General features: G+C 49.6%; 2 protein-coding genes across 12 annotated transcripts in view; both read right to left on the reverse strand.

The window, feature by feature from the left end:
- LOC140209629 (signal peptide peptidase-like 2A) overlaps positions 1-16,592 on the reverse strand; it is a 33,234-nt gene extending 16,642 nt beyond the window's left edge. For 3 of the 4 annotated variants that reach the window (XM_072277922.1, XM_072277920.1, XM_072277921.1), the window contains exons 1-9: positions 16,289-16,592; positions 14,447-14,566; positions 10,955-11,137; positions 7,129-7,218; positions 6,122-6,261; positions 4,356-4,510; positions 3,697-3,793; positions 2,470-2,571; positions 1,738-1,819 (exon numbers count right to left, since the gene is read on the reverse strand). In XM_072277922.1, coding sequence (XP_072134023.1) covers positions 1,738-1,819; positions 2,470-2,571; positions 3,697-3,793; positions 4,356-4,510; positions 6,122-6,261; positions 7,129-7,218; positions 10,955-11,137; positions 14,447-14,566; positions 16,289-16,399 — 1,080 coding nt within the window. In that variant the 5' untranslated portion in view covers positions 16,400-16,592. Of the gene's footprint in view, positions 1-1,737; positions 1,820-2,469; positions 2,572-3,696; positions 3,794-4,355; positions 4,511-6,121; positions 6,262-7,128; positions 7,219-10,954; positions 11,138-14,446; positions 14,567-15,348; positions 16,263-16,288 lie in introns of those variants that run through there. The other variant, XM_072277923.1, reaches the window with a different exon arrangement.
- Positions 16,593-16,698: 106 nt separating this feature from the next.
- sqor (sulfide quinone oxidoreductase) overlaps positions 16,699-19,608 on the reverse strand; it is a 32,576-nt gene continuing 29,666 nt past the window's right edge. For all 8 annotated transcript variants that reach the window (XM_072277926.1, XM_072277930.1, XM_072277931.1 and 5 more), the window contains 2 exons: positions 18,171-18,349; positions 16,699-17,370 (listed from right to left, as the gene is read on the reverse strand). In XM_072277926.1, coding sequence (XP_072134027.1) covers positions 17,277-17,370; positions 18,171-18,349 — 273 coding nt within the window. In that variant the 3' untranslated portion in view covers positions 16,699-17,276. The remainder of the gene's footprint in view (positions 17,371-18,170; positions 18,350-19,608) is intronic.

A 19,608-nucleotide genomic window follows, 5' to 3' on the forward strand; every position in this document is an offset into this window, starting at 1 on the left:
CATCAAATGAACTGGAGCCTCATTATCCACGTTCAGAACTTCTTTGATATCCACTTCCTCCAGGTTATTGGTGAATTCCAAATTTATCCCTTTTTCATATGTAAGGAGTTCCCACCTTGCCTTTTTCTCACTTGACACACATAATCCTTCAAACTCATCATTTTGCTCATCGTGGTCACTGAGCGTAGTCGTAGTGCAGCGGGCGTGTCAGGCAAGCACAAGTGTGCCTCCAGTTCCTGCGTTCACAGCACATATAGTACCCCGCAGCCAAAACTCCCTTTGCAACCATCCCACACCCACACCCCTGTTCAGGAAACTGCCTTGACATTTCATCTTCATTGATCCAAGGATACTTGGTCACATGGCTGAATTAAAGAAGTCACACACACGTTATTTTTGACGAGCAGAAAGCCCGGCTTCCCTGCAATGTGCACAAGGCACTGCTACAAAATGTTTGTGAATCCAATCAGAAAAGATGTCTCTGGTGACCCATGTTTATTTAGTTAGCATAATACTGGACTGGTAAAGTACCCACTCCTTTAAAAACAGTGAGGACACATGCTTTTGCCTACCACAGCAAGTTCACATTTACGACTGCCTGCTGAGTTAGAACATCCCAGCATAGTTATTCTGTCCTTGGCATCTTTAATTCCTGTAGCCTGTAGCTAGTGTCTTTCTGGGTCAATAATGCCTGAACAACATCTCATCAGCATTGTAGACTTGCTTTGCTGTTAGATTTTCATCAGTGACGATCTTGGCAAACTCAATGAATTTCTCTGCTGCCTCGTCATCAGCAGATGCTTCATCACAAGTTTTTAAAAATTTAATGTGCCTTCTCTTAAATCGCTGCAACCAGCCTGCTGAATATTCACAATTATCTTCAATTTTCAATTTGTTGTGATAGAGCTTTGCTTGTTTCATGATCAGTATACCGTTAAGTGGCATGTGCTCATGCAGACACTGACAAATCCACTCTCTCAATACATTTTTCACTATGTGCTGTTTCTCTATTTTTCATTTAACTTCTGTTCATTACTTTCAGCAGAGAACTTCAACAGCTTGTCCTTCTGTTTCTTCAGGTCGGAGATGATGTTCGCACCAACACCACACTCCTTTGTCAGATGCCTTGCACTTAAACCACTGTCACATTTTTCCAACAGCTTGACTTAGTGTTATAGATAAATGTAAATGTTTCCTCTTTCCTTTCATTATTACCCATGAGGGTAACTGCAGGCTTTTTGACATTTTCAACAATATCTTCACAACACAGAGCGGAGAATAAGCACAAAACATGGTCATCACTGCGACTAACGCATAAGGGTCTGGTTACAACGACAGCTGAAAACAAACTGTCACTTCTCAGAACGGAGATCTGTGTCACAGGGCCACACTCAGGGTGTGTGAGGTCACTTCTGTAGTACGGAGACCTGTGCATTGCCAAGGAACTTTCCAGCACCTTGCCGAATTTCCCACTTGTGACTTCACATCAGTGCTTGGATTCTGGCAGTTTTAGGATTTTGGAATTTCAGACAAGGGGTATTCAACCTGTATTTCCAGTGTTCAGTACAGGTAGTAACTTCCTGTTATCCTTCTTAGTTTTCAGAACTTCCAAAACAAATTAAAACCTACTTTAATTTTCACATGACGAACAGATCAATCATACAAACACTGGTCGAGACCAGAAAGTTCTTTGATTGTTTCAGTACAAACTGCTCCCTGAGACAGACACACAGTTACCTTAAAGTGAGGCATCTTCAAGGTCTTCATGAAGTTAAGGCAAAAAGCAACTCCAAGACAGTCATGCAGAGCCCATACCCATCTGAAATACAAGATGGGAACTTAGTACCAGCAGTTAAACAGCACAATTAAAACATTTAAGGATGTCATTCTCACCGTCCACTCTCCCAGTGTGCCAGGGTCTCATTCACACACACCACAGGATTAAATCCGAGAGCTTTGGCAAACATAAGCAGGCGTTGAGGACTCTGACCATCCAGGACATTGCTACCATCAGGGAGGAGGTACAGGAGCCAAAGACACACACTTAAAATAGCTAAAGCTCTTTTTAGGAACAGCTTCTTCCTCTCCACCATCAAATTTCTGAAGAGTCCAGAAACACTTTTTTGCACTACTTAACTATTTCTATAGATTTTTGTCGTAACTCAGTAATTTTACATATTGGACTGTACTGCTGGATGCAAAACAAACTTCACAACATCCTGTACGTCAGCAAAAATAAACCCAATTGTGAGGAGAGAAGAGTCGGTCAGATTCACCTCCTGAGAGTGCTGTGACCAACAGTGGTTTTATGTCTGCAAGATCTCCTGGGACCTCCACCAGAGCTCCAGATTGTCGAATTTATACTGTGACCATTTGCCTTTCTCCTACAAAGCAACCACCCCACATCCCAGACAACAGTGTTCACTGTAAGCACACCAGATAATGACAGCCTGCAGTCTCGAGGCTCACCTGTCCTTGTTCCGAAACACAACCCAAACGGCAGAAACCGCCACACAGAATATCGCCAGCAACAGCAAGCGGACTTCGATTCTTCTGTTAATGCAGGAGAAGCTGAAACCAAGGTGGAAATCATCACGTCCATAGACAACGGGGAAGAGTCGATCACCCTGGAACGTGTAGGCCAGTCCCAGCTACAGCAGCTCGAAAAAAAGTCTAATTATCTGTTTCTGATCCTGTGTGTGCATGATCAATCCTTTGGAGATTTTTGGAAGGTTACTAAGGGGATAAATGTAGGTGGATATTGTCTATATAGACTTTAGCAAGACCTTTGACAAGGTGGAGAGAGCCACTGCTCAGCTAGGGACCTTGGAAAGTCATTAGTTTGTGAAGGTACAGGGTACAATTAGTAAGGGTGCGATGACACCGAAGTGGGGGTGGGGGGGTCTTGTGAAGCAGGTTACAATGAACTACAAAGGCATTTTGATCAGGTGGAGAGATGGGCCGAGGAAAGGCAAATGGGTTTCAACTTGGAGACGTGTGAGAAGATGCACTTCGGACAGTCAAACCAGGGTAGGACGTGTAGAGTGAGTGGCAGGGTGCTGGGTGTTGTGGAAGAGAGGGACCTGGGAATACGGTTCACTGGGAGTGACCGTGCACGTAGCCGGTGATGAAGAAGGTGCTCAGTGTGCTGTCAGGGCATTGACTTTAGGAGTTGGGACATTACATTGCTGTGTACAAGCTACTGGTGAGGCCGCACTCGGCAGTGCTGTGTACAGCTTCGGTCACTGCATTACAGTCGAGCTGGGGAGGGGGAGGAAGAGATTTACGAAGATGCTGGCTGGACTAAAGAGCCTGAGCTATAGGGAGAGGTCGGCCACACAGGATCTTTATTCCTTGGAGCGTAGGGGAATGAGGGGAAATCCCAGAGGTGTATATAATCATGAGGGGTACAGATAGGGTGGACAGTCAGTCTTTTCCCAATGGCTACAGAATCCAAAACTAAATGGCACAGCTACAAGGGAAAGGTTGAAGAGAGACCAGAGGGATAACTCCTTTAGAGGCTATTGAGCACCAGAGGTGGGTACAACTGCATTGTTGAAGAGGCATTTGAATAGGTACATGGAGGGGAGGGGCAAACAGGGGCAACTGGGTCTAGCAGGGAGGATGCCATGGCGGGCATGAATGAGATGGGCCAAAGGGCCTGTTTTGGTGACTGAAGGACAACAGGCTGCTTACCTGCGCTTGAAGTATGGGACCCTCCGCAGGAGTTCGGCCAGGCAGTTATACAGACTGACGGCGGCAGCCACACTGAAGATCGCAATCACCATGTACACTGCAGGGGAAGGAGTGAAGTCAGTGGCCCACACTGGAAGCTGCTGGTGACGTGTAAACTTACAGCAGTTTCTGCAGGCTGGCCTGCTCAAGCTGCAGACTGCGGTCGCTGATCGATAGGACACCACGGTAGCATGGTGACCAGCGAGACGCAGTTACAGAGTTCAACCCCAGTGTCCTCTGTAAGGAGTCTGTACACCCACCCCGTGAACACACGGGTTTTCCGGATCCCTCCCCCCGTCCGAAGCCACAGCAGTTGGTAAGTGAAGTGGTCATTGTAAATTGTCCTGTGATTAGGCTGCTGAGAGCTGGAAAAGCCTGTCCCACACTGTATCTGCACCACATCTAACAGCGCAGTAATGAACTAGTCCCTTCCCTGAAGTACAGCATCCCTGTGAATAACAGGCTTCGTGCAACCTGCTCAAGTAGTTGCAGGTGGGCTCTCCCCAAATGTACGTGCTGTGACGCTGGGGACCGGCACTCTGGACTGCCTGCTGCCTCTGACGGGAGCAGTTCGACCCTGTGCCGACTTCCACCTGACAACCGAAAGCAAATGTTCTCACCTAGCCACTTGTAGAAGAAGTACAAAAGCACAATCATCACGAAACAGACGGCAACGAAAAAGAGAACCGTCATGGGAGTTAAGATGGCGGATGACTCGTCACTCTTGCTCCCCTCCTGCGGCTTTGCTCCAGACTCTGACAGCGACGAACTTTCACTTTTTCCCAAAAGAAATAAAACAGTACTTTAAAATCGGCAGTTTTCCCTCTCCTTATTTAGTAAAGCTAACATTGTCTGAATAACATGGACAACGACTTTTGCTAGCGCGCGCGCACACACACACACACACACACACACACACACACACACACACACACACACACACACACACACACACACAGAAACCAGTGGGGCAACCCAAACTGCACAAGGAGTTCAGGCCACAGGCTGGCAAAGTTCAGGTGAAGTCGTGGGTAAAGAATCTACAACAGACCAGACGGTGGGGAAACGAGACTTCGCTGTCCCAGTGGGGCAGCAAGGCAGCTCAGCAATTCCATTTTACAACGGCAGCGACAGGATCAAGGTTTAATTCCCACCCCTGTCTGTAAGCAGTCTGTACGGTCGCCCGTGACCGCATGGGTTTCCTCCGGGTGCTCTGGTTTCCACCCACAGTCCAAAGACGTACGGGTTAGAGTCAGTGAGTTGTGAGCATGCCTCGTTGGTGTCAGAAACATGGAGGTACTTACAGACTGCCTTTGCTGATTTGATTTCACGTAAATGACAATTTCACAGCATGTTATGATATACATGCGGCAAATAAAGCAAATATTTAAAATCTCGCTGATCTGTAAATTGATCTAACGACCAAAAGGCACGAGCGAAAAATTAGCACAATTCACTAGCAAACCCTGCTTTTTGCACGAAACTCCAGTTCTGCTATCTTTTGCTTCAGTTTCTGCTCTCTGCAGCTCCATGGCTGCAGGGTTTCACTGCTCCTGTACCCCACCGCACTCGTAAAGACCCCAACAGCCCCCTCGTCAGAATCTGCAGGTTTCCACTGCTCCTGTATCTCATCGCACTCGTAAAGAACCCAACAGCCCCCTAGCCAGAATCTGCAGGTTTCCACTGCTCCTGTATCTCATCGCACTCGTAAAGAACCCAACAGCCCCCTAGCCAGAATCTCACTCAGTAGAACAGTCTGAATAGACACTCAGTGGGCACTTTATCAGGTACAGGAGGCACCTGATGAAATGGCCACGGAGTCTATGTTCATGATCTTCTGGTGCTGTAGCCCAGACACTTCAAGGTTCAGTGTTGTGTGTTTAGAGACGCTCCTCTGCACACCACTGTTGTAACAAGTGGTTATTTGAGTTACTGTTGCCTCCCTGTCAGCTTGAACCAGTCTGGCCGTTCTCCTCTGACCTCTCTCATTAACAAAGTGTTTTCAACCACAGAACTGCCGCTCACTGGATGTTTTGTTTTTCACACCAATCTCTGTAAACTCTAGACTGTTGTGTGTGAAAATCCCAGATCAGCAGTTTCTGAGATACTCAAACCACCCCATCTGGCACCATGATCATTCCATGGTCAAGGTCACTTAGATCACATTTCTTTCCCCACTCTGATGTTTGGTTTGAACAGTAGCTGAACCTCTTGACCACATCTGCATGCTTTTATGCATTGAGTTGCTGCCACATGATTGGCGGATGAGATTTGTATTAACGAGGTGTACAGGTGTACCTAATAAAGTGGCCACCAAGTGTAAATGAACAAAACAAGGGCTGAGCTTTGGAAACTAATGCCAACCAACAGATCTTTCCACTCTTACCTTTCATGCTCTCCTCTTCCACTCCAATAACCTCCAAGTGCAACTGTTCCAACAGCAATGATGAAGATGATCAGGATGCTGTAGTCCACAGAAGGCACGGGAGGAGAATAGAGTGTGGCTGAAATCTGATGCCCTTGCACCTAGAATCAAACATCACACAAGTCAGTGCGATCCTCCACGCGTGACAACACATCACAAATGTTCCATCATTGACTGATTTATTATCCCCTAAACCTTATTCTGTCTTTTCCCAGTGACCTTCGCCGCCCTGACCAATCAAAAATCTATCATTCTCTGCTTTCAATATCCCCAATGACTTGGCCACCATAGATATCTGTGACAATGAATTCTAATGTTACTGACCCACAGCATCAAACCCACCCACCTTCTCCCAGTCAGAATCCGGTTCAATATCACTGGCGTATGTCGAGGAATTTGTTATTCAGTTTTGTCAGATTTAGCATTTTCTGATTAACCTGAACTCGGTGAGTCCAGTGCTGCATAAGCAACAATCTGTAAGGTTTACTTGTCTAGGTGCACAATACAGACTAGAACTGGGGGAAGAGGTTATCAGGGTGAAGGATGTAACCGGGAGAGAGTCTCAGGGCCAGCCCTTCATCTCTATATACCATCAGTATTAATGAACTAGAGAGGGCAGAGGGTGAGGTTCCCTACCCAGCCTGCTGACGATGAGAACAGGAGGATGTTCCCTACCCAGCCTGCTGACGATGAGAACAGGGGGATGTTCCCTACCCAGTCTGCTGACGGTGAGAATAGATGGAGATTCCCTACCCAGTCTGCTGACGATGAGAATAGATGGAGATTCCCTACCCAGTCTGCTGACGATGAGAACAGGGCGAGTTTCTCTACCCAGTCTGCTGACGATGGTAGAGGGACGTTCCCTACCCAGTCTGCTGACGATGGTAGAGGGACGTTCCCTACCCAGCCTGCTGATGATGAGAATAGGTGGGAGGGCACGTTTTTGTGCATAAAAAAAAACAAAATACCTTTTTCATGGACAGTACATCATCGTAGCTGATTAAAGCCACTGGGATTTGCAGCTCATCATAGTCGGACTGATTGCCTGAAGGAGGAATCTGAAAACCAAGCATTGATTAGCACAGTCCTTAGCAAAAATTCAAAGTTAATTTCATATCAAAGTACACGCGTAAGCATAAACAGGCATTTACAGGAAAATAAAATACAGCAATTTATGGAAAAACTACACAAAGATTGACTGACATTAACCAGTGAAAGGGTAACCTCTGAAGAAAAAAGATATTATTGAAATTCAACTTGCTGTTGACACTTCCAAAGGTGACACCCATCACGAAGGACCCCCAACACCCAGTATATACCCTGCTCCCATTGACTGATTGAGCTTTCCACGTGGTCATCCACGGAGACCGCACGGACGTTGGAGAGCAGCTGTTGTGGCAGAGAACAGGGCAGATTACAGCGTGGCCGTGGAGGGAGGGAGGCTGGGGAAAATCCCTGTGGCGGGCCAGTGCTGGGACTCCATCCGATCGTTCACACTGGTGATGCCCACGTTACATCATCAATGTCAGGGTGGGGACAGCGTTTGAGAAAACAGCCCACGGCCCAGTTTTCTGCAATGCCAAGACACATCTGTACGTGCACCAAGAAATGCAAGTTAAAAAAAACAACCGACTCTACATCAGAGAGACCCGAAGCAAACTGCGGGACCCATTTTGTCCGGCACTTCCACTGTCCACTGCAAAAGGCAGGATCTCCTGGCAGCCAACCATTTCAATTTGATTTCCCATTCTCATTCCAACATGCCAGTCCACAGTCTCCTCCACTGCCACGAGGAGGCCAAACTCAGGCTGCAGGACCAACACCTCATATTCCATCTGGGGAGCCTGCAACCTGTCGGCATGAACAATGATTTCCCTAAAATCTGGTAATTTCTCCGCTCATCCTTCTCTCTTTTCCCATTCTCCATTCTGGCTCCCTTCTCATCTCCTTGTTTGCCCATCACCTCCCTCTGCGCCCCACCTCTTTCCCTTTCTACGCTCCACTGCTCTCTCCTCCCCTCGTCAACCCTTAATCTGTTCCCTATCCCTTCTCACTTCACCCCGCGTCCCCCACCCACCTTCCCCCTCACTCATCGTATAGTGATGCATGCATTAAGAAATGATAAAGTCTGTGGTGGCCAGTGCTATCATGTTTGCTGTCGTGTGCTGGGGCAGCAGGCTGAGGGTAGCAGACACCAACAGAAACAACAAACTCATTCGTAAGGCCATTGATGTTGTGGGGATGGAACTGGACTCTCTGACAGTGGTGTCTGAAAATAGGATGCTGTCCAAGTTGCATGCCATCTTGGACAATGTCTCCCAACCACTACATAATGTACTGGGTGGGCACAGGCGTACATTCAGCCAGAGACTCATTCCACCGAGATGCAGCACAGAGCATCATAGGAAGTCATTCTTGCCTGTGGCCATCAAACTTTACAACTCCTCCCTTGGAGGGTCAGACACCCTGAGCCAATAGGCTGGTCCTGGACTTATTTCCTGGCATAATTTACATATCACTATTTAACTATTTATGGTTTTATTACTATTTAATTATTTATGGTGCAACTGTAACAAACCCCGGGATTAATAAAGTATGACTATGACTAAAATGTTTTTCCAGAATGATATCACGAAAAGCACATGACAAACCAACTTAAAAACTAACAAAAACCACATAATTATAACATATAGTTACAACAGTGCAAAGCAATATCGTAATTTGATAAGAACAGACCATGGGCACAGTAAAAGTCTCAGAGTCTCTCAAACGTCCCATCATCTCACGCAGACGGTGAACCTCCAGCTCCGCAAACTTGCCGATGCAGCATCCCAGAAGCATCCGACTACAGTCCGACTCCGAGCCCGTCTGAAAACTCCGAGCCTCCGACCACCTCTCCAACACTGAGGGCCGAGCACCATCTCTGCCGAGTGCTTCGACCCCGGCCCCGGCAACAAGCAAGGCCGAGGATTTGGGGCCTTCATCTCCGGAGATCCTCAATCGCACAGTAGCAACGGCAGCAAAGCAGGCATTTCAGAAGTTACTCCCGATGTTCCTCTGCGCTTCTCACGGTTGTCTCCATCAAATCCGGATTTGGCACGGCCGCTAGTTACACATATTGATATCATTCGGAACGGCCACGCGCTGCATCACGTCGCCATCTTCTCCTCCCTCCTGCTAGTTTGTACTCCTTCCTTTCACCGCACCTTCTCCTCCTTTCTTTCTGTTTCTGAAGAAGGGTCTCAGCCCGAAATGTCGACTGTTTACTCTTTTCTCTAGATGTCGCCGACCTGCTGAGTTCCTCCAGCATTTTGTGTTGCTCTGCATTTCCAGCATCTGCAGAATCTTTTGTGTGCAAGACTATCTGACTTTCAGGACTTTGTGGTTAATGTTATTTGTTTACTTTTTATTGTTTGTACGGTTTGTTCTTTTTGAGCACATTGGGTGTTTGATGGCCTTGTGTGGGGAGTTTTACTGTGTTCCTTTGCTTTGTGGCTGCCTGAGAGACGATGAATCTCACGGTTGTATACAGTATTCGCACTTTGATAATAAATGCACTCTGATCATTCTGAATGATTTGTGGACACTGACAGGATTCAGATGAGGAATGAAGCATGTCGAGTTCAAATCGCAGTTATGTTATTGATGGGTGGAACTGGAATGTGTAAGTGAAAAGGGGGTTAGAGTACGGGATAGGAAGGGTTAAGAGGTGTATGTGACCTGGAAAATATAGCAGGGGCGGGAACTAGACAACAGAACCGGGCACGGTTAGGATGCTGCAACTGCATGCTCATCTCTTAGAACAGAAGCGCTTACTGACCTGTACCTCTGCACGTGAAGCTATTGTGACCATGATGAAATTGCTAACCACAAACCGTCACAAGCGTGGACAGGGGAAACAGGTGCTAACTGAAACCTTTTCTTTTGGATATAAATGTAACCTTGTACTAGTGCTAGGCAGAGTTGATTGCCAGACACTACAGATATATATGGTGGTTACCTCTCCTCGGATCAAATTAAATAAAGAATTAATCGAGCGAAAACGTGGCCTCTGAGTATTTTCTCCGACTGAATAACGAATCGGTATGGACAGGAACTGTGGTCTATATGTACCCGTTACCCCCGTACTCTGCAGGAGCACTTTAACACCAATCACCCATCATGGAAACTGTCCCCCAGCTGCTCGGAGGACATTCAGTCCCCTTCACTAAACGGCAAGAAAATTGAAGGGAAAGACTACAGTATTTCAAAAAAAACAACAAAATGACAGACATCCTAACGAGCTGCCTCACTGCTTATTATAGAAACTGCACTGCAGCGGTAGGAAGCCTCAACGACCGGTAGTCAAAACCGCCCAATGTATCAGCAGCATACCCATAACCAAGAACACGTACACAGAAAGTGTCATAAAAGGCCAGTAACACCATGAAGGATCCTACACACCCTGCTCATGGACTGTTTGTCAGGGGGGTCCTTACGTTCCCCCTTTCCCCAAGCAGCAAAGCTGATCAACACCCCCACCCAGCACTACTTTATCATTTCCTGTCAGTCCCCCCACGTACAGACACTCCTATGCCAAGCGTCACTTTATTGACATACCGTCAGTCTACGTATACAAGCTATCTCAAATTTATATTTATCGTTTTATATTATTGTGTTCTTTATCTTGCGGTTTTCTTGTGCCACATCAGATGCAAAGTAACAATTATCTCATTCCCCTTTACACTTGTACACAGTAAACAATTTTGAATCTTGAAAAACAGCTCATTACAAAATTACCAACCTCAGCCTTACCAAAGTATCAATAGAGGCAATCACAAGTGCTTTTGCGTGATTCTTCACAGCGATCCTCGCCTTCCTCACAAACGTGCAGTCCCCTCGCATCACAACCACCAGCTTGTCCTTTATACCCTCAGCAGGCACATCTGTTGAGTTACAGAGCGTGGTGCTGGTCAGGTTTTGTAACGGGTACGTGGTCTACAGAAACAAATCAACAATGGACGGATCTCATTCACTGAAAACAGAGGCATGTGTTAATTTACAGGTTGAGACTGTGGTAAAGGCAGTAAATGCAACGTTGCATTTATTTCAAGGGAAACAGAATATAAAAAGGCATTTGACAAGGTACCCCATGCAAGGCTTATTGAGAAAGTAAGGAGGCATGGGATCCAAGGGGACATTGCTTTGTGGATCCAGAACTAGCTTGCCCACAGAAGGCAAAGAGTGGTTGTAGATGGGTCATATTCTGCATGGAGGTCGGTGACCAGTGGAGTGCCTCAGGGATCTGTTCTGGGACCCTCACTCTTCGTTATTTTTATAAATGACCTGGCTGAGGAAGTGGAGGGATGGGTTAATAAGTTTGCTGGTGACACAAAGGTTGGGGGTGTTGTGGATAGTGTGGAGGGCTGTCAGAGGTTACAGCGCGACATTGATAGGATGCAAAACTGGGCTGAGAAGTGGCAGATGGAGTTCAACCCAGATAAATGTGAGGTGGATCATTTTGGTACGTCAAATATGATGGCAGAATATAGTATTAATGGTAAGACTCTTGGCAGTGTGGAGGATCAGAGGGATCTTGGGGTCCGAGTCCATAGGACGCTCAAAGCAGCTGCGCAGGTTGACTCTGTGGTGAAGAAGGCATACGGTGTATTGGCCTTCATTAATCGTGGAATTGAATTTAGGAGCCGAGAGGTAATGTTGCAGCTATATAGGACTCTGGTCAGACCCCACTTGGAGTACTGTGCTCAGTTCTGGTCACTTCACTACAGGAGGATGTGGAAACTAAAGAAAGGATGCAGAGGAGATTTACAAGGATGTTGCCTGGATTGGGGAGCATGCCTTATGAAAATAGGTTGAGTGAACTTGGCCTTTTATCCTTGGAACAACGGAGGATGAGAGGTGACCTGATAGAGGTGTACAAGATGATGAGAGGCATTGATCATGTGGATAGTCAGAGGCTTTTTCCAGGGCTGAAATGGCTGCCACAAGAGAGCACAGGTTTAAGGTGCTGGGGAGTAGGTACAGAGGAGATGTCAGGGGTAAGTTTGTTACTCGGTGAGTGCGTGGAATGGGCTGCTGGCAATGGTGGTGGAGGCAGATACAATAGGGTCTTTTAAGAGAGTTTTGGATGGGTACATGGAGCTTAGAAAAATAGAGGGCTATGGGTAATCCTAGTAATTTCTAAGGCAGGGACATGTTCGGTACAACTTTGTGGGCCGAAGGGCCTGTATTGTGCTGTAGGTTTTCTATGTTTCTATAAAAACAAGTAGATAATGCTGAGCCTTTATAAGACACTAGTCAGGCTGCACTTGGAGTATTGTGAACAGTTTTGGGCCCCATATCTCAGAAAGGATTTGTTGTCATTGGAGAGAGTCCAGAGGAAGTTCATGAGGATGATTCCAGTAATGAATGGGTTAACATATGGGGAGTGTTTGGCAGCTTTGAGCCTGTACTCACTGGAATTTAGAAGAATGTGGGAGGATCTCATTGAAACCTACCAAGTATTGAAAGGAGTAAATAAAGTGGACGTAGAGAGAGAATTTTTCCTATGGTGGAGGCCAGGTCTGTGGGCGTATTTAAGGCAGAAGTTGATAGTTTCCTGATCAGTCAGGGCATCAAAGGATCTGGTGAGAAGACAGGTGTATGGGGTTGAGTGGGATCCGGGATCAGCCATGATGGAATAGTGGAGCAGACTCGATGGGCTGAATGGCCTTATTCTGCTCCTGTGTCTTATGGTAATACACACACACACACACAGTTGACAGACTACGGAGCAGCACTGAGCAGTGTTTCACACCTGCGCTGGCCTGGCGTTTGCCCAATGTAAGTGACAAGGCAGCCATTCCACTCACGCAGCGCCTCGATGTGGCGGGGATGACCACTGCATTTGGCAATAGAATTCAGCACGAGTACGTTTCTCAGGGGCAGCAAGTTATGTAGCAGTTCGTGTAATACCTTACAGCTCCAGCCACCCAGTTTCCATTCTCACTGCTTTCCGTAAGGAGTTAGCACATTCTCTGTCACTGCACAGGTTTCCACCAGGTGCTCTGGTTTCCCCCCACAGTCCAAAGACATGCAGATTAGGGTCAGTATGCAGATTATGTGCAGGTTGGGGTCGGTGTGCTAGGTTGGGGTCAGTATGCAGATTAGGGTCAGTATGCTGTGTTGGGGTCAGTATGCACAGTGACACTTGCAGACTGCCCCCAGCACATCATCAGACTGCGGTGGTCATTCGCAAATAAAACACATTTCATTGAATGTTTCAATGTAAATGTGATAAATAAAGCTAATCTTAGAGAAGCTCGACGGCACAGTGGCAATACTTTCACAAATCTGGCACCAGAAGCTGGCTAGTTAGACTTCAGCAAGGTCCTCACGGCAGTCCGGTCTGGAAAATCCAGGAAGCGCTGGCTGGCTGCGTTCACAGCTGGCTCGGATGCAGGAAGCAGAGGCCGGTGAGCCACAGGGATCAGCGTCGGGACCCTTGTCACTTACAGAAGTGAATGTACAAAGCTGGATCAACAAGTTTGCAAATGATATGAAATTGGGAAGAGCTTGTGACAATGAAGGTGGTTATTGTAAATGACAAGGGCTTGTGATCAGTAAGGAGTGGGCTGAGGAGTGGCAAATGGATTTCACCACAGCTAAGTGAGAGGTGATCCAGTTTGGAAAGGCAAACAAGAGTACGAGGAATGGGGAGTGTAATCGAATACAGCGGTACAGGTTTCTAGTTCACTGCAAGCAGCATCACAGGTAGACAAGGTGTTTGGCCTTCATCACTGAGCACAGGGGTTAGGATATTGTAGAAGCTGCTGGTGAGTCACCCTGCTTCGAAAGAGATTTACGAGGACCCTGTCCTAGAGAGCCGAAATGATAGGGAGAGATCAGCCAGACTGGATGGAGGAGAACGGGAGCTGACCTCACAAGACTTTATAAAATCGGGATTTGGATAAGTCAGAGTTTTCCCCGCGGTTGGGGAAAACAAAACCACAGGGCACAGATAGAGAGGAGAGATTTAAAAGGAATCTGAGCGGTAACGTGAGGGAGGGAGGTGAGAGCTGGAATGAGCTGTCAGAGGAAGCTTTGTAAACGGGTAGAATTGTAAATTTCAGAATCACGGAGCGGAGGGCCCGAACGGGGACAACTGGCCGGACAAGGACGGAGGCTGTGGTCAGCATGGGCCAAATGGCCCGACGGGTTTATCTGCAGGTTGTATCAGAGCTCCGGTGGAACGAGGAAGCGAAACAGAGGCAAGTGACAGGGAATAGTCACAGGATAGTCACTCACCGCGTTGTCCAGGGATCTGGGCAAAGGCATCCAGGCAGGGTTGAAGAGGACGCAGAACTCTTGTGCCGGCAGCGCGCTGTCCACGGCTGTCACCCGGAGAATCCCCTCCTGGGCCGCCGCCTGGACCGGAGGATAGGCAAAGTTAAGAGGAGGGCGTCCGGGACCTGGTGACAGGGGGTTAGTCACTGACTCGGGGGAAGGGGGGAAAGCTGGCGGTTCAGGGACCCGGGAGAGAAGAGATTCAGGAATCCGGGGAGGGGGGTCAAGAGGAGAGATTTAGGAATCCAGGGAGGGGGTTCAGGGACCAAGGGGGTGCGGGAGGAGAGATTCAGGGACCCGGAGAGGGCCGAGAGGAGAGACTCAGGGACCCTGGGGGGGGGGCGAGAGGAGAGATTCAGGGACCGGGGGGGGGGGGCGAGAGGAGAGATTCAGGAATCCAGGGAGGGGGTTCATGGACCAAGGGGGTGCGGGAGGAGAGATTCAGGGACCCGGGGGGGGCCGAGAGGAGAGATTCAGGGACCGGGGGGGGGGGGCGAGAGGAGAGATTCAGGGACCGGGGGGGGGGGGGCGAGAGGAGAGATTCAGGGACCGGGGGGGGGGGCGAGAGGAGAGATTCAGGAATCCAGGGAGGGGGTTCATGGACCAAGGGGGTGCGGGAGGAGAGATTCAGGGACCCGGGGGGGGGGGTGCAGGAGGAAGATTCAGGAATCCGGGGAGGGGATTCAGGGACCCGGGGGTGGGTGGGGGGGGGGGTCGAGAGGAGAAGGGACAGAATCGGGCTCTGGAAACCGCCGGCGGCCTGCGGTTTCGACTTCAGGCAGCGCCCAGGTCTCGGCCACACCACCGCCGGGGTGGAGGGGACGAGGTCGAACGGGCGGGTGGCGAAAGCCGGACCCTGGTACCTGGGTCACCGCGAACAGGAAGAGAAGCGGGACCTTCACCGCCATCACTGCTTCACACTCACGTCACTGCGCAAGCGCGTTACCGAGTATCAACAGGGAAACTCCCCGTTTCTGCTACTTTGCGTCGTCGGCGTTACCTCACACCGTCGGCGGGAGGACCCGTGATAGGGACGACCACAGCGCCGCCCGTCGGCGGGAGGACCCGTGATAGGGACGACCACAGCGCCGCCCGTCGGCGGGAGGACCCGTGATAGGGACGACCACAGCGCCGCCCGGCGAAAGGGAGGACCCGTGATAGGGACGACCACAGCGCCGCCCGGCGAAAGGGAGGACCCGTGATAGGGACGACCACAGCGCCGCCCGGCGAAAGGGAGGTGTAGCTGCAGCCACCCTGTGCTGCCACCTCGCGTCAGATAACAGCACCACATTTCCATCACTTGGTCCATTGTCTGTGTGTCTGGACCCTATCAGTGACTCAACTTCCTTCCTCTGTAAGTGAGAAAGGTCCCTCTCAGACCCCCCCCAAAATTCCCATAACTTTAATTTGTCCACCGGTTTGGTCTTCCTGTGATAAAAAAAAGTTTCATCCTGTCTACCCTATCTATTGCCCCCATTGTTTTACCTCAGCCACGTCCCCTTGTACCCCCTTCCTCCGCTCTGGGGGGAACAGACCCAGCCTCTCCACATCACTGAACCGCTCCACCAAGCCTCTCCGGCAGTACTACCTCCTTCATAGTGTGGTGACCAGAACTGCAAGCAGGGCTGCTGCTGAGGTCTGACCTGTTGCAGCGTGTTCCCCTATACTCTGCGGCCTGACGACGAAACACCGGTATCCTTTACCTCATCTACCCAAAGGAACCTACCATTCACGATGTACGTCTGAGCCCTGATAGCATTCCCAAAATGTGAGTTCTACACTTTTCACGTGAACGTTGTGTACCTGACACTCTGGAGCTGTGAGGCTGCTGCAGCTAAGATTTTCATTGACCCTGTGCAGCCTTGGACTTGTGCAGGTGACAATGAACTTGCCCTTGATGTTGTTACATGCCATTGTAAGTGCCGTTTCAATTCAGGAGATCCCTCTCCATCAGCGGGAGCACCTTCACCTGAACGAAGGCAGCAGCCAGTTCACTAGCACCTTCTCATGGGTAGAGACAGACGCTTAGATCACCAGAAAAATCAATTAATTACCAGCACCAGCCCAGCCGCCTTTAAGGACACTCATACAGAAAGGTGCTGGAAAAGAGCCAGTAACATCACGAAGGATCCCACCCACACTGCCCACGGACTGTTTGTCCCACTCCAATCAGGGAGGAGGCTCAGACTGGGAACAGAGCAGTCTCACACATATAGAGCTCATGGCTTTTATTGAGGGAGCAGCATGGTTTAAGCAAAGTCGGAGGATGCAGTCAATGTACAGGGAGTGTGGGAGACAGTTCTCAGCCTGACGGGAGTTGGGATTGGGAATGAGGGAGACAGTTCTCAGCCTGACGGGACTTGGTATTGGGAATGTGGGAGACAGTTGTTAGCCTGGCGGGAGTTGGTATTGGGAATGAGAGAGACAGTTCCTACCCTGACGGAAGTTGGGATTGGGAATGAGGGAGACAGTTCCTACCCTGGCGGGAGTTGAGATTGGGAATGTGGGAGACAGTTGTTAGCCTGACGGGAGTTGGGATTGGGAATGAGGGAGACAGTTCCTATCCTGACGGGAGTTGGTACTGGGAATAGTGGAGGCAGATTCTGAGTCGTGATGTTAGCCTCATTTTCCCAGGCCCTGGTCTGGGCAGGAGGCATAGAAGACAAAGGGGTCGAGTATTTGTTCCTCCGCTGAGAGTAGACATGATACTGAAATCTTTGCAGAAATGCCAAGGACGCAGTTGTTTCCAGTAACAATTCTGGATTGTTGCTAAGGAAGGTAAGTCTCTATATCAGAAGGTGTGCGTCGAAGTGACGAATCGTCGGTCACCACGGCCGGCTACTTGTAGCAGCTTCCTGAACGGTGCTGGCCCGCCCCACCAGCCCCTGGAGAAAAGCAGACAGAATGATGTTAGAGTTTGTCCTGCCCATCTGTCTGGGTCAGTTTAGTTTGCACTGTCCATCTATTATACATCTGACACACACTGTCAGGTCTGGGCAGATGTCGCTGTCCGCCATGTCTGACTGCTCGAGGCTTGGGTCACTCATGAGCACCGCCATGGCTGCTGTTGTCCCTCCGTCCCCTCACTCAGAGGCCTTTCGGCGCATCCGCTCTGTACTGACCAAGGTTCCCATCTACACCGGTTCCACTGTCCCACATTTGGTCTGTACGCCTTTCCTTTCCACGTACCGGTCCAAGCGTCTTCTAAATGTTGTGAATGTACCTGTCTCAGCCACTTCCTCTGGCAGCTCGCTGCATATCCTGCCCACTCTCCGAGTGAAAAACTCTCTTAGTCTCCTATTAAACCTCTCCCCTCTCACCGTAACCTATGCCCACCAGTTCTAGAACTCCCAATTCTGGCAAAAATTGTGCATATTGACCCCATCAACACCCCTGTGGTTTAATAGACCTCCATAAAGTCTTCCATAATAGACTTCCTATGCCCCAAAGAATAAAGGGTCAACCTGCCCATCCCCTCTCCATAACTCAGTCATTTGAGACCCGGCAACGTCCTGGTAAATCTCCTCAGCTGCCTGTCCAGTTTGATGGCATCTCTCCTTCAGCAGGTTAACCAAACAGAAGACAATTCTTCAACTGCAGCCTCCCCACTGTCCTGTACAACAGGAACATAATGCCCCCACTCCAGCCCGATACAGGAATCAGGAAGCAGAGGGAAGATACTTACTTGAGGAGAGCGTGCCAGTAGAGAGGAGGCATGAAGTCAGCCTTCATGTGGAACATGGTCCTGCGCTCCTTGCCTTGGTCGAACGGGAAGGTCTCGAGTGGCTCCCCATTGTAATCGAACTCTGCCAGTACACACTTGTTGTAGCTGGTCACCAATGGGCAGGACGTGTAGCCATCGTACTGCAGACACACCAGACAGCAAAGCCATTACACAAGCCCACCTCAGTCTGAGATGACCCAACAAGGACAGGGGTTACGGTGAAATATACCCCACACAGCAGGAGTAACCCCCTGCATCTGAGGGAGATGTGTTCAGGGATTTGATGCCCAGCTGGCACACAGTAGTCAGCCCTGGTTGGGTCTTCCCGGTCCATCTGTCTGCACCCACACTCAGCCATTCCCTGAGGTCAGAGGCCTCCAGAGGCACCGGTCGAGACCCGCCCGCCGCACGAGAAAAGGCTGGAAGTGTACGCTGGGATAGGCCCCAGCCCTGCTGATGGACCTGACAGATGGATTGTGGCTGGTTAACTGGGGCAGGCAGGTGGGCGAACCAGTCGGGCGGGCCACAGCGTTGATCGCGTGGTGAAGCCGCTCAGGGCCGGAGTGGTGAAACCGCCAAGGAGATGTGGAGTGTACGGACCGGCTGAACGACAGTGACTGAGTTCAGTGGGGCAGATGGTGGCTCAGCAGCAGAATACAATCACACCAGCAATGACACAGGTTCAGTTCCCACCGCTGCCTTTCTCCCCTCAACCGTGTGGATTTCGGGGTGCCCTGGCTTCCTCCCACGGTCCACGACTTCCATGTTAGGGTTTGTACATTGTGGACGTGCTATGTTGGTGTTGGAAACATGGACAACACTTGTGGGCTGCCCCCAGCACATCCTTGGACTGTGTAGGCCGTTGACACGAACGATGCAGCTCACTGTGAGTCGATGTACATTTGACATAAAAAGCGAATCTTTTATCAATTCGCACAACAGTTCTGACTGCAAAACAGCACAAATCCCACCTCTGCATACCACAGTGTTCCACCCCCTCGCCCAGCACAGGCACAAAGATCAGTAACTGCAGTACACCCCCTCCAACACACCCACATCCTGGGAGGGGGCACGCGGACATACTTCACTGGGTTTGGAACTCTCTAGCTCAGCGTAAGGATGGAGACGAGGCCAAGGGTCGAACTGGAATGGGTGTCCCCTCCCCTCCCTGATGGAACGGTATCCCCTCCCCTCCCTGATGGAACGATATTCCCTCCCCTATGGAACAATATCCCCTCCGCTCCCCTCCCTGATGGAACGGTATCCCCTCTCCTCCCTGATGGAATGGTATCCACTCCCCTCCCTGATGGAATGGTATCCCCTCCCTGATGGAACGGTATCCCCTCCCCTCCCTGATGGAATGGTATCCACTCCCCTCCCTGATGGAATGGTATCCCCT

Source organism: Mobula birostris, chromosome 14, assembly GCF_030028105.1.
Source record: "Mobula birostris isolate sMobBir1 chromosome 14, sMobBir1.hap1, whole genome shotgun sequence".
Taxonomy (NCBI): Eukaryota; Metazoa; Chordata; class Chondrichthyes; order Myliobatiformes; family Myliobatidae; genus Mobula; species Mobula birostris.